At 30.3% G+C, this 19,519-nt stretch overlaps 2 protein-coding genes across 2 annotated transcripts; one reads left to right on the plus strand and one right to left on the minus strand.

Moving 5' to 3' along the window:
• Window positions 1–359: 359 nt before the first annotated feature.
• Window positions 360–2,292, minus strand: LOC110652708 (vignain-like). Its single transcript, XM_021808330.2, has 4 exons — window positions 1,734–2,292; window positions 1,418–1,650; window positions 1,162–1,302; window positions 360–1,009 (listed from the first exon to the last, which is right to left on the minus strand). The coding sequence occupies exons 1-4, from the start codon at window positions 2,173–2,175 to the stop codon at window positions 746–748; spliced, it is 1,080 nt and encodes a 359-aa protein (XP_021664022.2). The 5' UTR covers window positions 2,176–2,292; the 3' UTR covers window positions 360–745.
• Window positions 2,293–9,097: 6,805 nt separating this feature from the next.
• LOC110649494 (ABC transporter B family member 15-like) lies at window positions 9,098–15,984 on the plus strand. Its single transcript, XM_021804080.2, has 8 exons — window positions 9,098–9,292; window positions 9,401–9,455; window positions 9,748–9,932; window positions 10,015–10,472; window positions 10,831–11,371; window positions 11,455–13,415; window positions 13,504–13,854; window positions 15,498–15,984. The coding sequence occupies exons 1-8, from the start codon at window positions 9,098–9,100 to the stop codon at window positions 15,547–15,549; spliced, it is 3,798 nt and encodes a 1,265-aa protein (XP_021659772.2). The 3' UTR covers window positions 15,550–15,984.
• Window positions 15,985–19,519: the final 3,535 nt, after the last annotated feature.

Consider the following 19,519-nt stretch of genomic DNA (forward strand, 5'->3'; position numbering starts at 1 on the left):
AATGCCACTTGGTCTCTTAGCTCCTCAAATATACTGATGAATGTATAGCAAGGTTGGCTTTTCTCCTCCAAGTCCAAATCGAATGCTTGCAACAGGTTGGACTTTGTGATGTGCTCATGTATCAAGCCTTGAAGCTTCTTAGCCATTACTCTAGTTATTGGACCTTGATGAGCCATGATGATCGGATCCTCCTCAGGCTTGCATGATTTAAGAATACTTAAATTATGCACTGGTCAAGATACAAAATTTTGGGTCGTGACACTATCTAATGTGTGATATGTGTTCATCTACTAAATCAAGTTAGGCTAGACATATATATTAATTGCAATGATTGTTTACTGCAATAATTAATAGATAGAAAAAAAAAAGAAACTTTTATTATGATTCGAACATTAGAGGTTCTCATATATATGAGCACTTTGATCTTCTCATGTATATGAGCACTTTGATCTTAGCTAACACACAAACATGACAAAGAAATCCAACTTCAACTCTCAACTTAAAAGCAAACATAAAATAATTTAAGAAACTTATGTTTTGTTGATCTATTATTTGGACATGTATCTAGCTACGCTGATGAACTAAAGTTCATCCCTAGTTTAAGAGCACTTTGATCTTAGCTAAGACACAAACATGACAAACAAATCCAACTCCAACTCTCAACTTAAAAACAAACATAATATAATTTAAGAAACTTATGTTTTTGTGATCTATTATTATTTGGACATGTATCTATGCTGATGAACTAAAGTTCATCCCTACGATGAGAGGTTGCTTTCTGTTTATTGTCTGACTGCTGCTTGATAGGGTAGGAGGCCTCCAATGTTATACCACACAATCCCTCCTCTGCTTCAATCCCTCGTTGCATCCTGATGTATCCATTTTCTCCCCATTCAGGTCCCCATGAATTCTTCACTATCCAGTACTTTGTCCCATCTCGAGTTGCTCCATATCCCACAAGTGCCACTCCATGGTTTAGCTCCCTCCCACAGTGTCCAGTGAATACTCCCTATAATAACAAGAATATCAATTTCTAAGTACGAATTTTTTTTCTTTTGTTTGAATTCAACTGGAGTTTAAACTTGTGACTTCATGATTTTGAAGATAACTTTTGTATTACTAAGTGTTAAATAGGTTTATGGTTAATAACAAGAAACTTGCCTCAGAATAGAACTGAATATCGTTGCCATCAGCATCCATTGCAATTGCTATAGGTTGGTTTGCAACAGCTTTCATCAATGCATTCTCATCGTTTTCCGGTACCATTTCATACCCATCAATGGTCACCATAGGACTATTCATCTGCAGGAGCACCAGAAAAGGTATATACTCATTTGATCCAATGTGCATAAACACATGTATGCTATTGCTAATGGTTAAGTTGCATATGAATCATATTTAGTAAAATATAACTAACCTTGTTTGAGTCACAAGATCCATTTCTTGCGATGTAAGGATAGTTATTCTCCGTTGTTAAGCCACCATTTTTCTCAATAAACTTGAATGCCACTTCCATTAATCCTCCGTTACAACCATGGTTAACAGAGTTGCAATCAACTAGCTCCTGCTCAGATAGAGACACTAATTCTCCTGTTTTGATTTTGTTAATACCCTCCACTGCAGCTACACTTGAAAATGCCCAACAGCTACCTGCAGTAACATAATAAATCTTTTTGAGAGAATATTCAGCAATAACCAATGGGATATTAACATGATATTAATCAATGACTTACCACAATGGCCTTGGTCCTTGACGCCAGTGACTGCTCCTTTCTTCCTCCAATCAACTGATGGTGGGAGATCAGTGTTCTCATATCTGAACCCAGTTTGTAGCCTGGATCCATGGAGTGACCTGTAGTGGCTAACCTTCGAGCCTCCATAGTGTTTCATGAATTCATGGTTAGTCATATCAGCATACTTATTCAATTTCAGTTTGTAAGGCTTATCCTTTTGGTTCACCTCGTGGATATGCCTCAAGTTTTCCTTGAACACATTGAAACGCTGCTGTTTATCGGTCAAGCTGCGAGAAACTGTGTGGTGGCTCCTCCATCGCTCATATAAATTCCAGAGACTCTCTTCTGCAATGAGGTCCTCCTCGCGGTATTCAAAACACTGAGACACCTTCAAAACCAGCGCTAGTGAAAGTGCAACCAGGATGAACTTTCTTGAACCCATAGATACGAAACAAGATAATATAAATTAATCAAGAAAAGAAAAGGGTTATCATGAGATTAATTATCTTGTGGGTGCTATTGGCGAAGTTGCTTGATCCTATTTATACACTCATAGTGAAGTTGTAGGCTCATAGAATAAAGCAGAAAAGGTCAAGGATAAGAGCCGCTATAAGAATCATCTTTGCAGGCATCAACAGAAAGAAAACGTGTCTATACATAATCAAGGTGATGAAGTGGTGGAGTGTGAGGAAGTCATTTACAGCTTTAATAAAGAAAAGAAGAGAAAAGGAGGTAGTCTTTTTGATGGTTACTTGTCTGTTTCCAGAGATGAGGGTTGCTAATCTTGGGTCCATTCAAGAATCAACATGCCAGCCCACGTTGCTTGTGCTATAACTTGTTTGTTCAAAGCCAAGAAGGTGACGAATTGGTAGTTTTTTTTAAGAAGAAGATGATAACTGATTATGTAGTAAACAGTGTCATTGAGGTTTGAGGATATGTAATAACTAACTGATTTGCCATTTTTTCTAACACAGGATAAGTATGAAAATTTTCAAAATCATAACCAAACAATTGAAAGCGGTGAATCGATTTACAGCTTACAATAATTCGATTCATCCATATAATATATATATATATATAATTCAACCACATAATTAATCCTTTGATACTGAGTTTTTTGAGTGTTTTCCATACTTTTATGGAATTATTATGTATTTTTGTGATTTTTTTTAAAGAACAATATTATATACGGTGCAGAGAGATCTAACTTTAACTATTATATGATAATAAGCATAAAATGATTATGGAATCAAAAAGTGAAGTACATAACTTGTTTATGAATCAATCTATCGTACATACTTCATCAATATTAATAAAATTTTTAAATTTTTTATATTATTTTTTATATAAATAGTTAATTTTATACAAAAATATAATTGTACTTTTTCAATACTCTTTTTCTAATGAATAATTTTTTTATAAAAAAATAAATTAATTAATTAATTTTTAATATGTAATTCTATTGTCATTTTAGTTCATCCGTTTGATTTTTATACTTTTTTAGTAGTTAAAGTTTACAAAAGTATTTTTTTAAAATATTATCTATTAATAAAAATATTCTTTTCTAAAAAAAAAAATTCTTCCCAAAAATATTTTTGAAATTCATTTTCACATAAATAACATTTTGAAAGAAAAAAATTAAAAAATTATTTTCAAGAAAAGACTTTCATAAAAAATTTCAAAGAAAAATATTTTGTTTGAAATATAAATACGCATCGTGACATTTTAAATGCATTTTTTTTTCTTTTCCAAATTTTTCTTTTTCCTTGAAAAACTTTTATTTGAAATTTTTTTTATTAAAAAAATCGTTGAAAAAAAAATAATGATTTACTTACTAATTTTGTCAAACTTCAAACTAAATAATAATTTAATTAAAGATAAATATATTTTTTCATGTTTATTTAATTATAATAACTTGTCGTGTGCATTTAATAAAAAAAAAATTCTACTAACTATGAAATTAGATGAATTAATTACTTAAGTTAATATTGCCTAAACACAAAGACAAAATTATAATTTAAATTTACAAATGCGTGTTTATATGTTTTTTTAAATTTTTTTTATTAATTTCCTTTGTTGTGTGTTTGTGGAAATCCTAAAAACAAAAGTCTATTATTTTATTTTGAGGGCCAACTTCTTGTTCTAATTACAATGATATAGCATTATATAGTATCTCTAATAAATTATTTGTAAGAAAAAAAATTAAAAAAAATTTCATAAATACATATATTTTAAATTTTTTAAAATGAAAAATTTTTTAAATTAAAAAAAATTAAATTTTTTCATCAAAATATAAGAATTAATAAAAAAAATTAATTGAATTAAATTCTTATAAAATTTTACATTCCAAGTAAGGGGTTAAAAGAAAATATAAACTAATGAAAATTATAGTAATAAGATCGAGAGAGGTATTAATGTTATGTCAAACACATTATTATGATAATAATAATAATAATTTTTATACTAATGAGCTTTAGTTTAAAAGTATTATAGTTATTTATAGAGCTGTGAGATTTTAAATTTAAATTTTAATTGAAACTATATATATAAGAGCAGCTCTTCTCTGAATCTATTGATCTCTCCTTCCTTCTCCATTTTCCTCTTCTTCTTAATCTTCTTCCTTTGACTACAGCCTGTTGAAATTTTGGAATTTACTGATTTGTCAATTATTTACCCTGAACTTTTAGAGAAAGTTTAATTAAACTGAAATTAAAATATTATTTCCAATAAATCCATAACCTTTATTTTAAAGTTATTTAAATCTTTTTTTATTAAAAATTAAATATTATTTTCTAATATTTATATAATTAATTAAAATAATAAAAAAAATCCTCCAACCTCTTTGACAATGAAATTCAAGTGTAAAAAAAATTAATTTAAAAAATTAACTTATTGATTTAATATTTTTTTATAATTAATTTTTAATATATTTTTAAAAAATACGTTTCTAAATAATAGCAATAATATATATTTTTTTAAAAAAAGCTCTAATAGCATATTAAACAAACTGTATAAAATCTGCAACTTAAAACCCAATATCCAACAACTAAACAAAATTTCAAATTTTCAAAATACACTATAGAAATCCTAATTCACTCATCCCATTAAAACTTAAATTTATTTAATATTTTTATTTTTTAAAAAAGTCAACTAACATATGCATTTCTAAATGAAAAATAATTAAATAATGTTCTTAATTTAAAGAGAGATAATTGCCTTAATTGATTAAAATACTGCAATAAATTTAAGATTTAATAATTTTTTTAACATCATTTTGTACATAATGTTAAATTAATAAATAATATCAAAATGATATATAAACATTAAGATGACATATAAAATAATAAATAATATAATACAAAATCATGCATAATTATGTAAATTAGTGTGAAAATATTATTAAAAGGCAAAAGACCTATTTTGACTTTTAAAGTATAAGTTTTCCAAATAAGTACTTTAAATTTAAAAAAGATTAAATAAAATTTTCAAATTTTAAAAATAAATCAAATAAGCATTTTATTATTTTGAGATAAATAAACTTGTTAATTTTTTTATAAATAGATTAAAAAATATTGAACTATAATTTACTTTTAATATAAATCTAACTAAAATTATGCACGAAAATATTCTAATGCATGGATCTCATCGATAATCATATTTACAATATTTCAATAAATATTTGCGGCATCTTGAAACTAATTGATAAATTTTTTTTGGATGGTTCAAGAAATTCTCTTTAGTTTCGTTATTTTCATCTTAATTTCTATATAAAAACTTTTTTAATTATCCAATGAAAAACAACTCATTAATATACTCTAGTATGCAGCAGGTATTTATAGTAATATTGTAAATTAGATATGTATAATTATTTATGAAGACTCTGTGTACTAGAAGCCCTTCGTGTATAGACTTGACTATATTTATATTAGAGATAAATTATGTTTTAATCTTTTTTTATCTATTTTAAAAATTAAAAAGTTTATTTATGTCCAATTACTTATTTGATCTATTTTAAAAATTTAAAAGACTTATTTAATTTTTTTTGCTTTTAAATTTGAATGGTTTAATTAGATCTTAAAACATTTAAAAAACTTATACAATTATTTGGTGTGCTTAAACGGTCTAAATAGGTATTTTACTTTATTAAAAATTGTAGGATACAGGATTTATACACATTACTCGGTGTTGACTGTTATTTCTCATATATTTTTAATAGCATATTTTTATGCTATTAAATTTATTGTAATAAAATTAAAAAAAATTAAAATTATTAAAAAAAGTATTTCTTTTTTTATAGAACTCAAGCATAATCGGACTGACACTTCTGATCTGATCTAAGGTTTAAGAAAATTTTAAACTTATTCTGAGAAAAAGGAAAATTTTTAAATGAAATTGACCCTCTCTCTTCTCAATTTCAATTTGGTCCAATTTTAAAAACTATTAATCAGTTTCAGTTTTGATTTTGAACGGGTCGATTTCGGTATGATTTGGTCCCAAACCAGAGTATGGGAAACTAAAGTTATTACCTCTATCTAGATAATTGATTTGGAGAGGAAATATTTTTATTTCTTTTAGAAAATAAATATTTTGATTTCTTATATCCTCTGGGATGAGGATTTGTGTTTAATAATGAAATTATTTATTTTTAATTTTGATTGAGAATTTGTTAAATATAAAATAATTTTTATTGATTAAAAATGGAAAAAATTAATATTTTTATTCATAATGATGCATAAAATGTATGGAAGGTTTGATTTTACTGAAATTCATTAAATTTATCAGAAAAATTCATTAAATTTTACTTAATTTCTATTTATTGAATTAAAATCATAAACAAATTTTGCCTTAGACCAAGTCTAACTGAACACCCGTAGTAAAATATAATAAAAATAGCTGCAATTAGAATTATGTAATAATGCCTTAGGAAATTATTATAATCTTGATGCCCATTTGTCTTTTTAACTCAATATTTCAGTTATAAAAAAATTATAATCCTCCTCTTTCTTGTTTTTTTTACTATAGATTTAGGATTTAAGCCCAGTTCGGTAAAATCTTTTAAACTAGTGTTTAGTGTTTTAATCTTAATTAAAATATTATTTTTCTTTTTTATGTTGTTTAATGGTATAGTATTTGTACTTGTATTTAAAAGTTGAGAGAATAATTTATAAAAATTTATTCCTTATAACTTTTAGAGATTAGAAGAGCGTTTTGATTATTATCAATAAAATGATATATTATTTTTACATTTAACAGTTAATAATCTAATAACTATTTTTACTGAATATTTTTATTTAAAATTACTATGTAAGTAACTAAATACTAATAGCTAACCATCGATAACTACTAATATTACTGTTCATGACATTAATTTGTTAAGTAATAGTAATTAAAATAGCTAATATTGCCCATCAAGTCTTTAATTAAGAAAATAATTAACACAAGTATAAATGATCAAATATATATTTATATTTTTTTCATGGTTAATAAGTTGAGTGCAGATTTTATAATATAAGAAATCATAATTTAAATTTTGACAGAACTCTTTTTTATTTAAAAATTTATATGTATAAGATGAGCATTTTCAACACCTTTAATACATTATTACATGGCCTAAAACCAACTGCATATTGAGAGAAAAGCTACGTTATTTGTCAATATCATATTCTTTCATTCATCTGAAATTATTTTCAGTATCTTTTTGGACCCAACTTCAAGAACAGTCACACTGACTCAATCAAGCAAACACATAGAAAAGAAAAAATTCCAAGTACAAGCAACAAATTTTGGAATATGGAAATATGACAGTTTCAATAGAAGAAAAAAGATACTGAAAGTGAAGTATAAACCAGAAGAGAACTCCATGGTTACAGCTTAAACAGTTTAATTAAAAAGGCTAAGATTTGGCTTTTAACTAAATGATATTAAAATCGTTTCAAGGCTGTAAAGTCTCGACGGCGTTAAATCAACAGAAAAAAGCCAAGATATTAAGATTAACAAGGAATGCACAGAAGATTCATAAATTAGATGCTGATAAGTTTCATACAAGTGCTTTTACGCGCTCCCTGTTTCACCTTCTCACACATTGGCTTGGAATAAGTTCAACCTTGGATTCTCTAAGCCCTGCTGAATCAAGGGTGTATTTGTTATTCTATTTTTGTCTCCTCCGCCAAGATTAGGACAACAGCAAAACCTGAAAAATGGCCGGAGAACTGACGGAGCCAAGGGGGTCTGAGGGGTGCCATGTCCCTAACTTGGTGAAAAATTTTTTTTGGCCCACTTATTTTTATGAAAAATTTTTTAAACATATATAAAATTGCTAAAAACAATTGCTGGCTCTGTCATTGAGCCGGAGGATAAAACGTATAAAACAAATAGAGTGATTAGTCTAATTTTGGTTCTTGTAGTAAATCTGTAAGGGGAACGACAATAAAGGGTGGCAGACTCCTGAAACCTCCTCAAGACCTAAACAATGTTGTCTTATTAACAAACAGATTGCCTGAATTGCGAAGGGATTTTGTTGAAGCTCAATCTCTACAACTTCTTTAACTTAGGGTTGTAAGGTTAAATTACATCAACTTATGGGTATGTGACAATAAAGTACTAAACTTTAATTCACAATACAAAATCTCATAATCTTTAATTTAAGCAATATAAAACTTTTATGGTATTCAATATTCTATTTCTAGGTTATTTTTGTTGATATGATACTTGTCAAATTGAAAATAATATTTTATCTATGTTAACTTGATATTTATCTAGGAAAAAAATTTTAATTTTGTTCTTTATCTATCCACAGTCTCAACAATTTAAATTGTACATATTGATAGGAATTTTAATGTTACTTGAATTAAAGATTATGAGTGTTATAAATTAAAGTTTAAGTATCTTGTTATTACACACTCTTAAATTGAGATACCATTTGTATAATTTACCCTAGGATGATGCAAAGTAAACAACACAACAAGCTCTCTTTCATTTATTTCTCATCTCCAATTCATTCTTAAGCTGTTTCTAGCTAATTATTCAAATTCAAGAATGTTCTGCTGAACTAATTATTCATGATCTTTGAATTAGTCATTTCCATGTTGAAATGAAGGATTCTTGAAACAAAAAAAAAAAAAAAAATCCAAAGACAAGTTGGCATTATGGAAAACAACATCCAGACAGGAATTTAGTATCCTACCAAATGCCGGCTCAATCTGAAATGTGGTCTTATTCATTTCGCATCAGTAACTAGTGAAAGACAGACGATAAAAGGAGAGGTAACCTCTAGTGAGCCTCTAGCAATGAATAACATTTTAAAATGAAGAACTTGAAGTTGAAAAGGATCTGAAGCAGAGTCGGCATTGCATGAAGCTACTGATATGGAGACTAAAGGCGGCCTCTTCCATTATGCTGATTGGATAGACAAACTGCTAATGTTCTTTGGAATTTTGGGCAGCATGGGAGATGGGTTATCGACGCCACTTACCATGTACACTTTAAGTGGTGTAATTAATGACTATGCAACTTCTGAATCTGATACTGGTATATCTCTCTCCATTGAAGTAGTAGATAAGGTATGCATGGTTATGTTTTATAGTGAGACTCTTTTCTCCTGTAACACATTTGGTCATGGTTCTCATTTCCTAAATGGCTAACGATTTACCCTGCATTTCCTGTAACAGTATTCTCTGAGGCTCCTCTATGTTGCTACTTTTGTTGGAACTTCTGCTTTCCTAGGTATGCAAAGTTTTGTTATATCTGTGACTCATGAAAATTCATTTGCTCGACTAGATTGGATTGTGTTTAGGTGGAGGTACACATAATACATCTTATTTTTCTTGCTTTAGATTTATGTCATAGGCAAATCGGTTGTTTGAGTCTGCAAGCACTAATTTGGTAAATCAGAAGGGAACTAAAGAAGAATCTTGATACTACTTAAATGAAAACGTTTTAGGTGAACAGAAGTTGATAATAATTTTGTTATAGTTAAGTACTTCAAAGTTTTAACTCTCTATCCATTTTTATGCAGAAGGAATTTGTTGGACGCGAACAGCAGAGAGACAGGCATCTAGAATTAGAATGGAGTACCTAAAATCAGTCCTAAGGCAAGAAGTTGGTTTCTTTGACAAGCAAGCTACTTCCAACAGCACCTTCCAAGTCATCTCTGCCATCTCTTCTGATGCTAATTCAATTCAAGACACCATAGCTGAGAAGGTTATTTTGAAGCTGGATTTAGTACCATGGCGTCTTCTTGTTTTTCGTGCACTGAAGTTATTCAGTTTTCTTTTTGCTGCAGATACCCAATTGTCTGGCTCACCTCTCATCATTCATCTTTACCTTAGTAGTAGCCTTTAAACTTTCTTGGCGATTGGCATTGACGACCTTGCCATTCACATTCATGTTCATCATTCCTGGAGTTGTTTTTGGGAAGCTACTAATGCACATAGGGACAATGGGGAAAGAAGCCTATGCAGTGGCAGGAGGAATTGCAGAACAGGCAATCTCATCGATTCGTACTGTTTACTCGTATGTGGGGGAGCATCAAACTCTGGAAAGATTTGGAAATGCACTCCAAAAGAGTATGGAGCTTGGCATAAAGCAAGGGCTTGCAAAGGGATTGTTGATAGGGAGCATGGGAATGATTTTTGCAGTTTGGGGCTTTCTGGCTTGGGCTGGCAGTGTTCTTGTTACCGAAAAAGGAGAAAAAGGTGGTGCTGTTTTTGTGTCTGGAATCTGTACCATCTTGGGAGGAGTGTAAGTACTTCATTCTGCTTTTCCTTTCTCACTCTTCTCTTATTTAGATCATACATTTGGATATATTCATTTGTAAGTTAAATCATTGATAGTTTCAACTGAAAAAAAAATAGTAACTTCAAGATACCATAAAAAAAAAAAAAAATCTTAGTTGAGGGATAAAAAAAATGTAACCCAGCTCTGGTCAAGAAACTTTATGTACTTTAAGATTGAGTATAAATTTTCTTGATAGAACAATAACCTTTTGTGCTACTAGAAATCTATGAGATTCATTATTTACTTGCAGAACAAATAATATTTTCTAATTGAAAGGATCTTGAGAATATGCTTAACCCACTGCAAAATCTTGTATCATCAGGTCCATCATGAGTGCACTTCCAAATATTTCATTTCTCTCAGAAGCAAAAATTGCTGCCACGAGAATTCAAGAGATGATTGACCAGATTCCAGTTATAGATTCTGAAGATGAAAAAGGGAGAACACTCTCATATTTGAGAGGAGAAATCGAATTTAAGGAGGTAGACTTCAGCTACCCATCAAGACCAGATACCCCAATTCTGCAAGGATTCAATCTTAAAGTGAAAGCAGGTAAGACAGTAGGTCTTGTTGGAGGCAGTGGTTCTGGCAAGTCCACGGTCATTGCTTTGCTTGAAAGATTCTATGATCCTATTAGCGGAAATATTCTCCTTGATGGCTACAAAATAAAGAGACTTCAGCTTCGATGGTTGAGATCCCACATGGGACTGGTTAATCAGGAACCAGTTCTCTTTGCAACATCCATAAAGGAGAACATTCTATTTGGTAAGGAAGATGCTTCTATGGAACTTGTTGAGAGAGCAGCTAAAGCTGCAAATGCACATGACTTCATCCTTAAGTTGCCTGATGGATATGAAACACAAGTAAGGAATTTCCTTTCTTTACTAAATTAGAAAGTTTTATCTTCACAGGATTTTAACTTGGCAAAGTTCTATACATGTCTCAGGTAGGGCAATTTGGAGTTCAGTTGTCTGGAGGTCAGAAGCAAAGGATTGCCATAGCGAGGGCTTTAATCAGAGATCCGAAGATCCTTTTGCTTGATGAAGCCACAAGTGCTTTGGATGCAAAGTCTGAAAGAATAGTACAAGAAGCCCTGGACAAGGCTTCAGTAGGAAGAACAACAATTATTGTTGCACATCGCCTGTCGACAATTCGTGAGGCTGATTTGATAGCTGTCCTTCAATCAGGGAGAGTGGTTGAATCAGGTTCTCACTATGAGCTGATGCAAGTGAACAATGGAGAAGGTAGGGCTGGGGCTTACTATAAAATGGTGCAATTGCAGCAATCGGCAGTACAAGAAGGAGCTGTGTACTCTCCCAATTACCCAACACACCGAACAAGCCGCCTTATAATGCAAAGCGCCCAAACTCCTGTACATACCAGTGTGAGATCAAGTTATCAAGGCAGTCCAGCCTATGCCTTCAGCCCTGTGTTTTCCATCAGTATGACATCCTCAGTCCAAGTGCATTCACATGATGACCAAAATGGTGAGAGCTTAAAGAAATCTCTCCATCCTTCCCCTTCTCAAAGGCGCTTGCTAAGAATGAATGCTCCTGAGTGGAAGAGAGCATTACTTGGTTGCCTTGGTGCTGCTGGTTTTGGAGCAGTTCAGCCTGGTCATGCCTATTGTCTAGGATCAATTGTCTCAGTGTACTTCCTTGCAGACAACTCCAAAATCAAATCAGAATCCAGAACCTATTGCTTCATCTTTTTAGGACTAGCAATTCTCAGTTTCATTACTAATCTCCTTCAGCATTACAATTTTGCAATCATGGGAGAACGCTTAACCAAAAGGGTGCGGGAAAAAATGCTTGATAAGGTGTTCAGCTTTGAGGTTGGATGGTTTGATGAAGAGGAGAATACGAGCGCTGCCATTTGCGCACGGCTGGCAACCGAAGCCCAACTGGTTCGATCCCTGATTGCAGATCGTATGTCATTCCTGGTTCAGGTTTTCTTTAGTGCTTCCATTGCCTTTGCGCTAGCTCTGTTGGTCTCTTGGAGAGTAGCAATTGTTATGATTGCCATCCAGCCACTAATTATAGGGAGCTTCTATTCAAGAACTATTCTAATGAAAACTTTGTCTGAAAGAGCTCAGAAAGCACAAAGTAAGGGAAGCCAACTAGCTAGTGAAGCTATCATTAACCACAGGACTATCACTGCATTTTCATCACAAAAGAGGATATTGGGATTCTTCAGACAAACAATGAAAGGCCCCAAGAAGGAAACAGTAAAGCAATCATGGATTTCAGGATTTGGTCTATTCAGTTCTCAGCTCCTGACAACAGCATCTGTAGCTTTGATATTTTGGTATGGGGGTAGGTTAATGTCTGAAGGAAAAATAGAATCGAAGCGCCTTTTTCAAGTATTCTTCCTCTTGATGAGCACAGGTAAAAACATTGCAGACGCAGGAAGCATGAGTTCTGATTTAGCTAAAGGCAACAATGCAATCAGATCACTTTTTGCAATTCTTGACAGGGAAAGTGAAATTGATCCAGATGATCCGAATGGAATTAAAGTGAAAAGGAGTATTAACGGCTGCATAGAATTAAAGAACATATTCTTCTCCTACCCTGCCAGGCCTAATCACATGATCTTCAAGGACTTAAGCCTCAAAATTGAAGCAGGAAAAACATTTGCACTTGTAGGACAAAGTGGTTCAGGAAAATCCACCATCATTGGACTGATTGAAAGATTTTATGATCCGCAAAATGGAGTAATACTGATAGATGAACGCGACATCAAGAGTTACAACTTGAGAAGACTGAGGTCACATATTGCATTAGTGAGTCAGGAACCCACTCTTTTTGCAGGAACTATCTACCAAAACATCGTTTATGGTAAAGAAGATGCTACAGAAGCTGAAATAAGAAAAGCTGCAATGCTAGCCAATGCCCATGAATTTATCAGGTATACATATAACACTATATCAACCATTTCACTCAAGAAATTGCAGCAAGACCACTCAATAAACTATTTTTTTTTCTTTATGTTGCAGTTCCATGAAAGATGGATATGACACCTATTGTGGAGAAAGGGGAGTGCAGCTATCAGGAGGGCAGAAGCAAAGAGTAGCACTGGCTAGGGCAATATTAAAGAACCCAGAAATCCTTCTCTTGGATGAGGCAACAAGTGCACTTGATAGTGTATCAGAAAATTTAGTCCAAGAAGCGTTAGACAAGATGATGGTTGGGAGAACGTGTGTTGTAATCGCGCATCGGTTGTCTACAACACAGAAAGCAGACTCCATAGCTGTGATAAAGAATGGAAAGATTGTAGAAAGAGGATCACATTCTGAACTACTAGCTATTGGACGCCATGGCTCCTACTACTCTCTCATTACGCTACAAGGTGGGCATAATCCCCTGTAATTTTATAAATGTTGGTGTACAAATTGCACAGGATCTTGTGCTTCAGTGCCCAACTTGTTAAGATGAAATTGAAGATACTTGAATTTAATTTCATATAATATATAATTAGCATCAATCCTAAATTTGATTATAATTTACATTTTATTATTGAGGCTTTGTTTTGTTTTACGTAAAAATTATTTTTCATAAAAAATATTTTTTAAGAAAATATTAGGTTCAATTACTAAATTATATAAATTTTTGAATATTCTGATTTGGTGAAAGCATTTAATTTTCTCTTCATGATTAAGATTAACTGATGCTGATATTTCGTTTGATCCCTTTCATGGATAGGGAATGATCACTATGTGTAAATTAAAGAAGTAGTTGGATCCTTGTGTGATTAAAATAGAAAGTGGTCCATTCCTTTCCTTGTTCGGTACTAGTTGGTAGGGGTGAGCATTATTCGATTTAAATCGAATGAAATTACCTTAATTTTGTAATTCGGTTCTGTTCGGTTTTATATTATAAAAATTTTGATTATTTTAGTTCGATTCAGTTTCGAAGAAAAAAAAATCTATTAAACCGAATCAAACCGAATAGTTTTATTTATTTTTGAATTGATTTGTTTTTATGAGGAATTTATAAATTATATATAATTATATATATATAAATTATTTAATTTCATTGATTAATGATTATTATGTTCAAATCAATGTCAAAATTAGATCAAATAACTTAAAAATTAAGTCTAAATTAAAAAATAATAAAAAATCAAAACCAATTGATTTGAACCGAACCGAACTGAAATAAAATGATTCAATTCAATTCGATTTTTATCCATTTCGATTCAGTTCGATTTTTAAAATATGTAATTTAATTTTCATAATTTAATTCAATTCAATTCAATTTGAACAGAATGCACACTCCTACTAGTGGGTTCCTCTATCTCTAAATGGTTTCTTGATGCATTTTTTATGTGTTTTATCAGACCAGTCATATAAATACGTATACAAGAAAAGAAGAAAATGGATATTAATTGTTGAATTTTCCTTATTGTCGGCTTCATACATTCTTAAATGCTTGCCTTTGTCAACCTAATTGCCTGCTCCGATCTATGTTCCGAACAGACATTACCATCAAAGAGTCAACCTCATTGCACGCGTATACTATCCTACATTCGGTAAGGCGTTGGTTCGGAATTGAAATATAACTTAGAAAAAACCGCACAACTAATAGCCGTAGGATCTGCTTTTTTTCCCATGTAATTTCTTAATCCATCGTATCATATCGATTCTTTCCTCCACGTGGCACTACTGTGACATGTCTATATAATTTCCCTCCCTACCAAACGCCCAACTGGTAAAAATGAGAGTTCCTTTCTTGCTGGCTACCTGCTCCACTGTCGCCGTTTTCTTCTCCGATGAACAAACAACTTCTCCCAAACATCTTGTTTCCGACACCAGTAGCGTCGCCGATACTCCTGGCAGTGCCGCTTCTTCTTTAACCACGAGCGACGCTGCCAGTTACTGTGTTAGCCTCCAGAGCAACTTCTCCCTCCAGACGCTTCCCTCTGTCCCTTCCCTTCAAAGGCTAACCTCCGAAACTCTAAACGTTTTCACCTCTTTTATCTGTACAAATTCTCCTCAGCCGCGTCCACAGCTCCCAGTCACTTGCCTCGCCGTCCACGGTAACCTCCTCTGCGCTGCTTCCTCTCATGAAATCAATGTCGACGATCGAAGCAGCTGCACGCATCTCCATGCGTTCAATGACGATGATTCATCTTACGGCTTTGTAAAGTCCGTCTCCTTCTAGGACGGAAAAATCTTCACTGCTCATCAGGACTCAAGGATCTGCATTTGGAAACTGTCTCCGAGTAAAGAGTATAAGTTGGTAACCGTTCTCCCCACCCTTAACGATCGTTTACGCCGTTTCATTTTCCCGAAGAACTACGTTAAAATCCGGCGTCACAAGAAGCTGTCTGGATCGAACACGCCGACGCAGTAACTGGCCTCGCCGTTAACAATGGTTTAATCTATTCGGTTTCTTGGGACAGTTACTTGAAGATACGGAGAGCATCTGATCTCCGGTGTTTAGAGTCTATAAAAGCACACGAGGACGCAGTTAACGCCGTCACGGAACCGTTTACACCGGGTCAGGGGATTGTAAAATCCGGGTATGGGGTAAACCGTTTAACGAGAAGCGGCATGTGCTGATAGCGACCTTAGAGAAGCACAAATCAGCGGTAAATGCTTTGGCCCTGAACGACGACGGGTCGGTATTGTTTTCAGGGGCATGCGATCGTTCCATTTTGGTATGGGAGAGAGAAGATAGCACCAATCACATGGCAGTGACCGAAGCATTGAGAGGGCATGGCAAGGCCATTCTAAGTTTAGTCAACGTCTCCGATTTGCTATTGAGTGGATCAGCCAATCGGACGGTGAGAATTTGGCAACGGTGCCCCGATGAAAAGTACTGTTGTTTGGCGGTTTTGGAGGGGCACAACAAGCCGGTGAAGTCATTAGCCGCGGCATGGGAAGGAGAAACCGACGGTGTCGTTTCAGTCTACAGTGGCAGTCTAGACGGAGAAATTAAAGCCTGGCAAGTCTTGATTTCGAGATCTGCTCGATTAAATAATAAAAATTAAATATGTAAAACAATAACATAGTAAAAAAAAAAAAGAAAAGGTACACATTTTTGTATATTATTTGTGTGGTTTAATTCTTAATTAATTATTTTGATTGTTGTTAATGTAATTTAAGAATGAGACGAAATTCAGAAATTTTTTCGTCTCCTTAATTGGATTAATTATTAAAAATATATAAAAATAAAAAATATTTGTAAATATAATATAATTTTAAAATTATTTATAAAAATAATATTTACTTAAAAAAATATTATTAAGAATGAAATTTTTTAATATGTCAAATCAGTTATTTTTTATTAAAAAGTATAATTATATAATTTTAAAAATGTTATTTTTAATTATATTTTTAAAAATAAGTAGTTTTATATTTATAAAAATATTACTTTTAATGATATTTTTAAAAGTATATAATATATACTTTTGAAAGCTCCACATTTAATGACATTGTGAGAAGTAAGTGATATAAAAAATAAAAATATTTAAAAATATATAATTATTATTTCTGTTTATATTTTTTATTTTATTTGATTATTTTTTTAATAAGTGTATAATAAAAATATATTTTAAAATTCTTTAAATAAAATAATTTTTACAATTTTAAAATTATTTAAAATTAAAATCAAATAAAAAAAGCAATTATAATATCGCAATAACTCTAACTAATGGACAAATTGAAATTTTTATTCTTTTTATAATGTGTTTTATGTTTTTTTAGTGTAAATTTTAATATAATATTTAAAATTTGATAAAATTAATAATTTAATCATTATATTTTAAAAATTAAATAAATTATTTTGTCACTCATTATTTTGTTGATAAATTGGTAGATTTGCTAAAAATAATCAAAATGTTCTTAATTCTAATTTTAGCGTGAAACAATTAGGTTTTGATGTTTTGTTTTATTAAAAAAATAACATCTTAAATTTAAAATTTATATTTAAATAATGATATTATATATATATAACATACTTTTGAAAATTCCATCAAGAGTAGCGCTTTCAAAAGTGCTTCTGAAAATATCATTAAGACTAATTATAAACATATTATATATTTTGCTCTCATTAAAAAAGAAAATGATTAAATAAAAATAAATAAAAAATATAATTATAAAAAATAATTACATATCTTGAAATAATGTTATCTTTAAATAATAAAAAAATTTTATTAGAAGTGATATTTTTAAAAACATAAGCTAAATAGTTAAGAAAATATCACTGAAAATATTATTTTTTAAAGGTCTATGACTATACTTCTTAAAAAAAATTATTAATGTTAGCATAATTACAACAATTAGCATGATTATAGGAGATTTATAGCATAATTATAGTAATTATTATTTTTGTCTAAATTAGCTCATATTCTCATGTATAAATAGATGTAATATCTATAAAAATATTTATAGCATAATTATAGCAATTACTATTCTTATCTAAATTAACTCATATTCTCATGTATAAATAGATGTAATATCTCTGTAAATAATACACAGACAAATACACAATCATTTCCTTCATTACTTGTATTCTTTCTTTTAATAATTAATTTAACTAAAAAAAACATTTTTTGATAGCATTTTTTTAAATCAATATTATTTTTTATAAATAATTTTACATTCACGTTAAATTTATAAATAATTTTTATTTTTACATTTTTTTTTAACAATTAATCCTTCATAATTCGACTAAGAAGAAGCTTCACAAACTATCCAAAACAAGAAAAGAATAAGAATCGAGCCATTTTGGATTTTGGAAGCAGATCAAGAAGCTTCTTTCCCCGGCTAGTCCAACATTGACAGCACAAAAGTTCTGTCAAATCGCATGAATGACAGCCCGATTTCAATCCTTTGTTTCTTTATATCGATATGTTGAAATTTCCCTTAAAAAAAAAAAAGATATATATCGAAAATACATAGGATAGTGGGAGATAATCGCGAAAATTATTTTTATTTAAATTTTATTTTAATTAATATTATTAAAATTTAAATTTATTTTAAATTTAATTAAAATGTATTCTTAATTATTTAAATTTAATTATTATTATTTAAAAAGATTTTAAATATATATAATTTTATATATTTTTATTAATATTTTACATAAAAAATTATTTTAATTAATAATTTACATTTTAAAATTTTAATAATTTTATAAAATATTTAAATTTCACTAAATATAAAATAAAATATATAAAAATTTATAAATATTATTATAAAATATATATTTTATATTTAATTAAATATTTATATAAATAGATTCAAGTAATATTAAATATGTAAAACTCGAACTCATCATAAATATTATTTTTTAAATTTAAATAAATTTCAAATCTAATTATATAATATTTAAATTTATTTTATTAAAATTTAATTAAATTAAATATTTAAAAAAATTCTACTCATTCTCATTTCTAATTGAAAATATGAAAAGAAAACCATAAAAAAAAAAAAAATTGTCCAAGGAAGGAAAAAAGGTTATGCTGGGCATATGCAAGTTGGCAAGTTGAGTAGGGGTGGACATAAAGCAGTTGTGTTAGGCAGCGTCGAATTGAGAGGAATAGTAATAAATAAATAAAATTAGCATTTAAAATAGCAAAAAAAATTAGTGGCATTTTTCTTTTTAACTAAAGGTTCAAATTAGCCTCTAAAATATATTATAGTAATTAATAGAACTTTTAAAAAAAGTTTAGACTCAATTAATGGTTTCACATATCCAATTAAACCCTAAAAGTTTAGACTCAATTATTTTACTGATTTTAAAATTAAGAATTTCAAAAATTTGCTTCTTCACCAAAATTTAACCTTGGTAAAGCTTCACCACCTAGCTCAAGACCATCCAGCAAAGAACAAATCCTGAGACAGAAGAACATTTATGACTGTCAGAAGTGCAAAAGATATAACTTAACATTTGCTAAAAAAAACCAGATTACCTAGATTTTTAGGGGAAGAAAACTTGATGCCTCACATATCTCAATACATTAAAATATTATAATTAACATATATATGATCTAACTATGAGATAAAT

Source organism: Hevea brasiliensis, chromosome 10 (genome assembly GCF_030052815.1).
Source record: "Hevea brasiliensis isolate MT/VB/25A 57/8 chromosome 10, ASM3005281v1, whole genome shotgun sequence".
In the NCBI taxonomy this organism is placed as follows: domain Eukaryota; kingdom Viridiplantae; phylum Streptophyta; class Magnoliopsida; order Malpighiales; family Euphorbiaceae; genus Hevea; species Hevea brasiliensis.

Bases quoted from the DNA above. Each gene is read 5' to 3' on its own strand.
- LOC110652708 (XM_021808330.2), bottom strand. From the start codon at position 2,175: ATGGGTTCAAGAAAGTTCATCCTGGTTGCACTTTCACTAGCGCTGGTT. The intron at 1,651-1,733 runs GTAAGTCATTGA...ATGTTACTGCAG, and splicing joins CAAGGACCAAGGCCATTGTG to GTAGCTGTTGGGCATTTTCA. The intron at 1,010-1,161 runs GCAAGTTTCTTG...TTGTTATTATAG, and splicing joins ATATTCAGTTCTATTCTGAG to GGAGTATTCACTGGACACTG.
- LOC110649494 (XM_021804080.2), top strand. From the start codon at position 9,098: ATGGAGACTAAAGGCGGCCTCTTCCATTATGCTGATTGGATAGACAAA. The intron at 9,456-9,747 runs GTATGCAAAGTT...ATTTTTATGCAG, and splicing joins TGGAACTTCTGCTTTCCTAG to AAGGAATTTGTTGGACGCGA. The intron at 13,416-13,503 runs GTATACATATAA...TTTATGTTGCAG, and splicing joins AATGCCCATGAATTTATCAG to TTCCATGAAAGATGGATATG.